Source organism: Lampetra planeri, chromosome 25 (assembly GCF_965212315.1).
Source record: "Lampetra planeri chromosome 25, kcLamPlan1.2.h2, whole genome shotgun sequence".
In the NCBI taxonomy this organism is placed as follows: domain Eukaryota; kingdom Metazoa; phylum Chordata; class Hyperoartia; order Petromyzontiformes; family Petromyzontidae; genus Lampetra; species Lampetra planeri.
In genome coordinates, this window is record NC_136131.1 from 8,284,475 (window position 1) to 8,295,178 (window position 10,704).

At 57.2% G+C, this 10,704-nt stretch overlaps 1 protein-coding gene across 1 annotated transcript in view; it reads left to right on the plus strand.

Moving 5' to 3' along the window:
* Positions 1–6,642, plus strand: part of LOC144727515 (uncharacterized) — a 34,415-nt gene extending 27,773 nt beyond the window's left edge. The window contains exons 4-7 of the mRNA XM_078606390.1: positions 1,451–2,509; positions 5,405–5,764; positions 6,140–6,247; positions 6,341–6,642. Of these exons, the coding sequence (XP_078462516.1) occupies positions 1,451–2,509; positions 5,405–5,764; positions 6,140–6,247; positions 6,341–6,642 (1,829 nt within the window). The remainder of the gene's footprint in view (positions 1–1,450; positions 2,510–5,404; positions 5,765–6,139; positions 6,248–6,340) is intronic.
* The last annotated feature ends 4,062 nt before the right edge of the window (positions 6,643–10,704 follow it).

The window sequence follows — 10,704 nt, forward strand, 5'->3', positions numbered from 1 at the left end:
TCACTAACAAATTCCCTGTTATTTACATGAAGACCACGCAGCCAATACCCGGAGTGCACGGTGCACAGTCGTTATTCGGCAGCACCGTGGTGAAATGGGGGTGGTGGAGGGGGCGGCGAGGGAGTCGGGGGTGATGGGGGGGGTAGACGTGGCGCGTCTGGCCTGTTTTACACGCTGCTCGGTTTTGCCCGCTGCGCGAGATTTAGACATTTACAAAAAAGAAAAATTTTAAATATACATTTAATAATATCGTAATATATTGTATAACATTCTATAATATATTATTATATTTTCAATAATATAACATGTATCATAATTATATAATAATACATATATTTATATAAAAGACAAATATTTGGACAATTTTTCACCAACATTTCTAGGGATCTCAACGGAAAACCACACCGATGTTGTGATGTGCGAGGGGCCGCGGTGAATAGCGCGCGGAGTGGTTTTGGGGCCACGCGATGCCGCTTCGCGTCGACAGCACGGTGTGGCCGAGTTGTGGTGTGGACGGGTTGTGGTGTGGACGGGTTGTGGTGTGGACGGGTTGTGGTGTGGCCGGGTTGTGGTGTGGCCGGATTTGTGGTGTGGCCGGGTTGTGGTGTGGACGGTTGTGGTGTGGCCGGTTGTGGTGTGGCCGAATGTGGTGTGGCCGGAACGTGGTGTGGCCGAGAAGGTGGTGCGGCCGGCTGGCGGTGTGGCCGAGATATGGTGTGGCCGCCCTCTCCGTCCACCGCGGGTCATTCACCACGGCCGGACGTTCCCGTGCGTGGGACAACTCCGGCCACAAGCCTCCCCCACCGCCCCTTCTATTTCCTCGTCTTCCTTCGGCAAGGAGGCGTTGTTGTTGTTGTTGTTTCCCGGTGCCGCTCTCTCCGGGCGCTTTACACTCACCACCCCCACTGCGTCTCCCCCACACGCTCCGGTGGCCTAGTACAGGACTCTCTTTGATAGCAAACCTTGAGACTCAGCCGAGGCTGCCCCGTGCGAGTGGCTCAGGTTGGACGCTGACGCTGGATGCCGCCTGTCGCCTGCTGTTTTTGCTTACTGCTCACTGTCTGTCGCCCTCTCTCTCTCTCTCCCATTCCACGTTCCCCCCCTCCCCCTACCTGCCCTCTCCTCCGCATGGCCACCCTCCCCTGTCCCTGTCTCTCCATCCGTGTCTCCCTACCCGTGTTCATCCTCTCCCGCCGTGTCCCCGGTCCTGTCCCTAACCGCCCCCCCCGTCTGTGTCTCCCTGCATCTGTCGCACTTTCCCTGCCTCTCCTTCTGTGTCCCTCGCCTTGTCTCTCCATCCCTGCCTCCCGGTCTCCATTCCCCCCCCCCTCCCGCGACTCCCGCTCCCTGCATCGTCCTGCACGTCTCCCTGTCCCTCCCCTGTCCCTCCTTGTCGCCGTGGTCTCCCTTTGCCTCCCTGTCGCCCCCCGTCCCCCTTGTGTCCGCGCAGCCTCCTTCGTGCGTGCGCCCCCTCCGCCGCAGGGGCCCCCGCTGATCCCCGGGGCCCCGCCGCTCTCCCAGCTCCCCTCGGCCATCGACGCTCTCCTGTCTGACCTCACGGGGCCCCCCAGCCCCTCGGCCCCCTCGGGTCCCCCGGGACTCCCCGACCTCTTCCCGTGCGCGCCCCCCCACTCCTCCTCCTCCTCCGCCCCCCTCGGGTACCGCGAGGTGCCCATCGTCCTGGAGTCCGGTCCGTCGCTCCCTCCGGCTGCGATCGTCGTCGGCGGACTTCGCGAGATCTCCGTCACCTTCGAGAGTAGCCTGGCCTTGGACTACGATGACGATGATGATGACGATGATGACGACAAGGTGGGCGACGTGTTGAAGCTGCAGCGTGACCAGGGGGCGGCCTTCGACACCGCTGCCACCGCCGCCACCGCCGCGACCGCACGGGACTCCGAAGACGACGATGACGACGAGGTGGAGGATGACCGCACCAAAGGCTACGCGGTGCAGGAGACGGCGGCTCCGTCAAGCCTGGCGTCGTCGTACACGGTCCCCTACTCCTCCTTCAGAGCCCGCGATAACAATGACGACCACGAAGACGACGACGACGACGACGATGACGACGACGACGGCGATAACATCCACGAGGGAGGCGCAAGAGGAGCGTCCGGCTTGCCGCTCGATGGCCGGGCGTCCGACCTCGTCGAACCGATGACGATGCCGTCGTTGCTGCCGCCACCGTCGCCGTCATCGTCGGTGCCGGCGCCGTCGTCGCCGCCGTACGTCCTCATCGGGCCCGGGCGGGCACAGCCGGCGCAGCAGAACAAACCGTGGCAGCCGCACGAAGATCCGTGGAGCGAGCTGACGGCGGATTTCCAAACGCAGCCGCAGCAGCCGCAACAGCAGCAGCAGCAGCCAGCCCCGTGGGATGAGGACGACGACGACGAGGATGAGGAAGAGGAGGATGACGACGCGAGGGCGGCGCGAGGGGGCACGTTGCCGCTAGAGGAGGAGGTTTATCCGGCCGTGTTCTTTTCTGCTTCCGGGGCGGCCAGCGCTGCAGGTAAGGGAGGGTTCAGCACGTGGTGGTTGGTCGTCTGTGAACCGCTTTTTACGATGTGCGTCCCTAGCCACGTATTTATTTTGAGTGTTGTTGTTTTTTGTTCAATCGTTACTCCGGTTGTGCCGTCATCGGCGGCGCGCCGGCCCGAGACGAACCAGGAAAGCGGTGGCGAAGGTTCGCGGTGGGCCAGTGAACCTTCTGACGATCCCGCGGAACCGGATATCGCAGAACTGCCTCGGAGGTTCCCTTCAAGTGACCCCTTGTCCACGCACAGAAATTGATTTGTCAATGCTTCTGCTGCTGCGTAGGCAGCAGTGCACAAGTCAATTTTATCGTTATTTTTAAACACACACGTGCGCGTGTGTCCTCTTTCGGGCACAAATCAACCACTCAAAAGTGCCATTACATTAGTACACAACATGAAATTAGAAAATCTTAAAGTCATGAGAAAAAAAATAACATACTACCCACATTTGGTTAATATATACAAAATTAAAGCAACGCCTGCGTCGATAACACCGAGTGTGGCCTTAAATTGAATGCATAAAGAGCGACGTTATGGGCAATGGCCCTTCTTCAGAGCATGTGCATAGAGAGGTGCGTTATCCACACGATGTAAGTCTATGCATCTCTCTAGGGAACCTCTCTGTGAGTCTCGGGTTCTTTACGTAAAGCCATTGGTGACCGTGTGGCTCCGAGACCATCAACTGCTCGGCAAACTCGAGATCCAGCCGGTGTAGTCGCTGTGGTTGGGCGGCCGTAACCCCGATTCGAACTCGGGTCTCAGGCACAAGCAATTCCCGACTCCCCAGAGCCACACGGCCTCCTCCCATGGTTTTTATTTCTGTGTGCCCTCCGCTTGCCCTGCAGCTTCTGCGATGTCCTTCTGGAGCTTTTTGCCTGCACCGCCACCACCCCCACCCACCCACTACCACCCCTACCCACCCACCACCACCCCACCCACCCACTACCACCCCTACCCACCCACCCACCACCACCCTTACCCACCCACCACCACCCTTACCCACCCACCACCACCCCTACGCACCCACCACCACCCCCACGCACCCACCACCACCCCCACCCACCCACCACCACCCCCACCCACCCACCACCACCCCCCACCCCCACCCACCCACCACCACCCCCACCCACCCACCACCACCCCCACCCACCCACCACCACCCCCACCCACCCACCACCACCCCCACCCACCCACCACCACCCCCACGCACCCACCACCACCCCTACCCACCCACCACCACCCACCCACCCACCCACCACCCCCACCCACCCACCCACCCACCACCCCCACCCACCCACCACCACCCCTACCCACCACCACCCTTACCCACCCACCACCACCCTTACCCACCACCACCCTTACCCACCCACCACCACCCCTACCCACCCACCACCACCCCTACCCACCCACCACCACCCCCACCCTCCCACCACCACCCCTACCCACCACCACCCTTACCCACCCACCACCACCCTTACGCACCCACCACCACCCCTACGCACCCACCACCACCCCCACCCTCCCACCACCACCCCTACGCACCCACCACCACCCCTACCCACCCACCACCACCCCTACCCACCCACCACCACCCCCACCCTCCCACCACCACCCCTACCCACCCACCACCACCCCCACCCTCCCACCACCACCCCTACGCACCCACCACCACCCCCACCCTCCCACCACCACCCCCACCCTCCCACCACCACCCCTACGCACCCACCCACCACCCTTACCCACCCACCCACCACCCCCACCCACCCACCATCACCACCACCGCCCCTGCCCAATAAAATCGGTTCTCTCTCACGGCCAAACCCGACGTTTAAAGGAGGCGCCTTGGGAACGTCGCTCACCACCTCACGCGATTCTCGCTCCTCGGTGGGAAGGAATTTAATTGATCCTCAAGTGGCACCTCGTGACGTGAGGCGGCTGGACTTCTGGGAGGCTCAACGGGGGACACGTGGACAGTGACAGTGGTAGAGGTAGCAGCCTGGCGGCTCTCACCCCCCCCCCCACCCGTGCGGCCTCGGGTTTTTAAGCGCGTAAACATCTTCGGTTCGTAGGTGGAACGAACCTGGAAAAGATCTGAAATTATCCATCTGAAATTGAAAATTCAATCAGCCCCCAAAAAAAACATTTTCTTTAATCACAAACAAATAGCTTCCCACGGTCGGTGTAAAGTGACGTTGATGTCGGTGGGTTTTAGAATCTAGAATCTTTATTTATCCTGGATAAATCCGATGAGCTAAGAAGCTATTTTAAACAGGTCATCATGAATTGGCTGAAAACATCTAAATCCACGTGCGCTTCCCGCGTGTTCGCGTGGCGCGAGATTCGGTTCTGTAAAAGGATGTTTGTTTAAGAACAACAACAACAAACTGACCAACAACCAAAGAGCTCAGCTGAGCGTCACGTGGTGGTGGTGGTGCCACCCCACCACCAGCGCTGTTACACCCCCATTGTTACACCCCCATTGTTACACCCCCATTGTTACACCCCCCATTGTTACACCCCATTGTTACACCCTCCATTGTTACAACCCCCATTGTTACACCCCCCATTGTTACATCCCCTGCCACAATCTCTTGGCTGCTGGTGCTTGGTTTTCTCATCTCAGTGCCAACGGGGGGGGGGGGCGGGGTTGAATTCTGCTTCTCTGCAAACTTTCCCGGTGAGCAATCGGTGTGTGCACGCCTCCCTGTCTCTCTCCCTGTCTCTCTCTCTGTCTCTCCCTCTCCCCCCTGGTCCCTGTCTGTTCGTGTTCCACTTCCTCCCGCTCCGGTTTCTTCCCCCCCCGCCCGCCCCACTCCCTCCCCGGCTTCCCTTGCTTCCTGCTCTCTCGCTCTCCTCTTCGGGCCGTGCAGCGCCGTCGCACGAGGGCGACCTCGTAGCTTCGGGGGTCGCGGGTTCGGGCCCCGGCCGGGCGTGCGAGCCGCACACCTTCCTCCTGTCCAACGGCGGCTCGGACACGTCCACGAGCTCGGACGAGTCCGGCTCGTCCGAGGCGTCCATCGGGTCGGTGGTGCGGGCGAGGGGTCGCCGCGGGGTCGACGGCGAGGGGGGCGGTGGCGGCGGGGACGGGGAAGGAGAGGGGGGAGACGCGGAGTCGAAGGCTCGGGACGAGGACGCCGAGAAGCGGAGAGAGGAGGAGGAGGAGGAGGTGTCGCCGGCGGCGGCGGAAGTGCAAGAGGCGAAGTGCCGGGATGACGACGACGACGATGGCGGTGACGACGACGATGACGGCGGTGATGATGGTGACGATGAAGGAGACAATGGTGAGGGTAGCGGTGGTGACGACGGCGACGACGGGAATAGGTCGGGCCCCGGCAATGAAGAGACGCGGGCGATGACGGCGGCGCGAGGCGAAGCGAGCGACTGGCCGAGGAAACGCGACGATGTAGCCGCGACGATCAGCCAGGGGACCGCTCGCCAACCGCGGAACGACGACAAGGACGACGATGAAGAGGAGGAGGACATGATGAGCTTCCACATGGTGAGCGCCCAGCCGACCCGACCGCCACCGCCGCCGCCATCAACAATATCTTCCCATCGTCATCCACCTCCGTCTGCAACGATCGCACCACCGATGACCACGGCAGCAGCAGCAGCATCATCTTCGGGCGAGAGCACGGACGATTCGTCCAAGTCGGAGGGTCTGTCTCCCAGCATCGAGGTTCCCGAGCGATCCGAGTTTGAGGCTTGCCCCGGTGCGGCCATCACCGCCATAACCGCCACCATCACCGCCGCCACCGTCGCCACCGCCGCCACCGCCAGCACCACCGGCACCACCGGCACCGTAGCTGGCGGAGGGGCGCCGTCATCGTCGAACCCCCAGCGGCCAGCGACGCCCAGCGACCCCGTCCTGGAGTCTCGCTGGGACGTGACGGCGGCCCTGGAGGATGCGCTGCGCGAGGAAGGGGGGCGGCAGTCCTCCACCGAGGAGCAGCCCGGAGGGCTGGCGGCGGCATCGACGCCGCCGTCGTCGTCGTCGCCCTCGCCCGACTCGTCGTCAGAGAGGCCCGCGGAGGCCGATGGGGGCGGGAGGCCTTGGTGGGCCACGCTGGCCGCGGTTGTGTGCGCGTCGAGCCAAGGTAACGGATAGTCGGCCGGTTGATTGACCGGGTGATTGGTCGGTCGGTTGATTGGTCAGCTGGTTGATTGATCGGTTGACGGGTCGGGCAGTCGTTTGGTCGGCTGATTGATTGGTCTGTTGACGGGTCAGGCAGTTGACGGGTCCAGCAGTTGATTGGTCAGCCGGTTGATTGACTGGTTGACGGGTCACATTCGTCATCATGGTCCATCTGAGTGTTTCCCTCGATTACTTGGGAAAACTATATCCGATGTTCGTCATTATCATCATCATCATCATCCTCAGCCGTGAACAACTCATTTAATTCGAGCTCTGTTATTTGATTAAGGAATTTGATTGAAACTAAACAAATTATTTGCTGATACAGGATAGTTTTGCTGTGCTATGTGCGTGAATGCACAGGGTCAAAAAGACAAAGATCCCCGTTGTAACCTTAACAGACTGTAGGGGGCAAGTGCTGTTAGCGAGAAGCACCTATAAAGGTCGGCACGACACACGAGGGGGGCCGCCTTTGTCTCCCTAGTGGCAATGTTTGCACACTGCACCAGGTACTCATTTAAGGTCGAGTCGCCCTAGTGGAGGCCCAGGATATGACACATTTTACATTTCTATTTGTGATGAAAGGGATTGATGTCTCTTATTTGAATAGCTCTCAAGGATTAGATTTAAGAATCGATTACAGGGACTCCTTTACTTACGAACGAGTTCGATTCCAGAGGTCTGTTCGTAAGTAGATCTCTTCGTAAGTCCAGCTTTACTACTGTCGATTCCAAACATGTTATACGGCCATGTACGCTAAACACGGGTAATGGCTTTAAAATTTGTATAATCTGTAGATGTAGATGCCACTGGTTCTTCACGTTCTACAGATGTAGATGCCACTGGTTCTTCACGTTCTGCAGATGTAGATGCCACTGGTTCTTCACGTTCTGTAGATGTAGATGCTACTGGTTTATCACGTTCTGCAGATGTAGATGCCACTGGTTCTTCACGTTCTGCAGGTGTAGATGCCACTGGCTCTTCACGTTCTGCAGATGTAGATGCCACTGGTTCTTCACGTTCTGCAGGTGTAGATGCCACTGGTTCTTCACGTTCTGCAGATGTAGATGCCACTGGTTCTTCACGTTCTGCAGGTGTAGATGCCACTGGTTCTTCACGTTCTGTAGATGTAGATGCCACTGGTTCTTCACGTTCTGCAGATGTAGATGCCACTGGTTCTTCACGTTCTGCAGGTGTAGATGCCACTGGTTCTTCACGTTCTACAGATGTAGATGCCACTGGTTCTTCACGTTCTGCAGATGTAGATGCCACTGGTTCTTCACGTTCTGTAGATGTAGATGCTACTGGTTCATCACGTTCTGCAGATGTAGATGCCACTGGTTCTTCACGTTCTGCAGGTGTAGATGCCACTGGCTCTTCGCGTTCTGCAGATGTAGATGCCACTGGTTCTTCACGTTCTGCAGGTGTAGATGCCACTGGTTCTTCGCGTTCTGCAGATGTAGATGCCACTGGCTCTTCGCGTTCTGCAGATGTAGATGCCACTGGTTCTTCACGTTCTGCAGGTGTAGATGCCACTGGTTCTTCACGTTCTGCAGATGTAGATGCCACTGGTTCTTCACGTTCTGCAGGTGTAGATGCCACTGGTTCTTCATGTTCTGCAGGTGTAGATGCCACTGGTTCTTCACGTTCTGCAGATGTAGATGCCACTGGTTCTTCACGTTCTGCAGGTGTAGATGCCACTGGTTCTTCGCGTTCTGCAGATGTAGATGCCACTGGCTCTTCGCGTTCTGCAGATGTAGATGCCACTGGTTCTTCACGTTCTGCAGGTGTAGATGCCACTGGTTCTTCACGTTCTGCAGATGTAGATGCCACTGGTTCTTCACGTTCTGCAGATGTAGATGCCACTGGTTCTTCACGTTCTGCAGATGTAGATGCCACTGGTTCTTCACGTTTTGTAGATGTAGACGCCACCATCTCCATCCATTTCGCGGCGGTTGAACTCACGACTCTCGGTCCGAACAGGCAACTGGACATGCGGACCTGGTCTGTTCGTATCTCTGAAAGTCGAATTTTCGTAAGTAGAGGAGTAAAGAGAGGAGACCCCCCGTATTATCATTTTGTTCACATTGTGTTGACTGCAGCGCCCCCTCGTGGCTGCAAAGGGAGATTACGTGACCCGCCACGAGCGCGCAACGCCATCGACAACTCGTAGCGTAACGAGCATGGGGGTAGGGGTCCTTGCGCCCCCTCCTGGTGGCCAAAGTTCCGAGTTTGGCGGGGGGGGGGGGTCCCTCCTTGACAAGCACCATGAGATTTGTTTTCAACAACAGTGTCAAACAACAACAACGCAGTTATTAAAAACGCGGTCACATTTTTATCTCGTGAAAAAAATCTGTTCATTCGCGCTCCACGTTTTACTTTAATGTGTAATCAGAGCAGTCACGTGGTGTATTGCAAAGAGGTAACTGGGGAGCTGCGGTGGCTGCATTTTTTGCGAAGACGGAGTGCGCCCCGACAGCGTTAAATATTCGAGACCGTGAGAGCGACGACGACGACGCGATTCGGGCAAGCGGAGCCGCGATCGAGAAGAGCCTCGAGGTGCCATCGTGCCAAGAGACAAATCAAATATTGGGTGACCCCCCCCTGACCGATTGTCGCACCCCCTGAGCTGATAACGTAGTTACTATACCACTCATAATATAGTTACTACGCCACTGATAATGCAGTTACTACGCCACTGATAACGTAGTTACTACACTGATAATGTAGTTACTACGCCACTGATAACGTAGTTACTACACTGATAATGTAGTTACTACACCACTGATAACGTAGTCATTACACTGATAATGTAGTTACTACACCACTGATAACGTAGTCATTACACTGATAATGTAGTTGCTACACCACCGATAATAATTCAACGCATTCGTCAACAACACCGTGCATCCATAAAAGCAAACAAACAAAACATGTACAGAAGGCGACGTTTCGGACATCGGCCCTTCATAGCACCAACAAAGGCAGTGGTTACTGACGAATGTGATTCTTGTTCACTGACAGAGATCCATAAATCTAGATAGAGACCCACACGGGGATTTTATTTTAGCGGTTCTCGGATTGCGATACCAGCAATATACAGGGGGTCGCGGTGGCAAGATGTTGACTACCTCGCCTGGTGTACAAGTGGTTGTGGGTTCAACACTGACCCTGACACCTGCTGCATATTTGGAGTTTGCGGTGTCTCTCTCTCCCGTGGTCGAGTGGATTTTTGTCCTCCACATTTAAAGTCAACGTCACGCGTTTAGAGTATTCGGCTGCTGTGAATCTCCACACGATGATGATGACAAGCCACTGCTTCGTTGCGCTATCATTCGTGATAGCCAGGCCACGTCCGAAAGAGAGCTATACAGCTCAGTGGGGCCCCTTGCACCTGGTAAAATAACAAAAGAGTCAAACATTTTTTCGTGCGTTTAATAGTTTAGACACGTGGCACACCACATCCAGTCTGCTGCCGTACCTCCCTCCACTGTGGCTGCGAGTGGCGAGCTGGCCCACCTCCTATATTCCATTGGAGACAGCGAGCTCTCCTCCGGCGGATCAGTTCGTGCGCGGTGGGGTAACGTGTGGGTACACCGCCCCCATATCGTCGTTCAAAGCTCGTCTGGCCAGCGTGTAAGAACAGGATGCACCACCATCTTAGAGCATCCTGCTTCTTCATTGCAAGGCCCGCGGGGCCACTGGCGGCCTTTAGTGTGGCCCCTGGTGACCTTTAGTGCGACCCCTGGTGACCTTTAGTGCGGCCCCCTGGTGACTTTAAATGCGGCACCTGGTGGCCTTTAGTGCGGCCCCTGGTGACCTTTAGTGCGGCCCCTGGTGACCTTTAGTGTGGCCCCTGGTGACCTTTAGTGTGGCCCCTGACAATACACAAAAAACGCCCCCCTCCATCACCATAGTGCTGCTGTCAAACCCCACAATGATTTAAACTAATTGTGTGGCGGCCCTCACTCACACGTGGTGATGTCTCATCGGCGAAAGTGGCCAACCCCCGCCTCTGAAAATGAGTGAAGAACA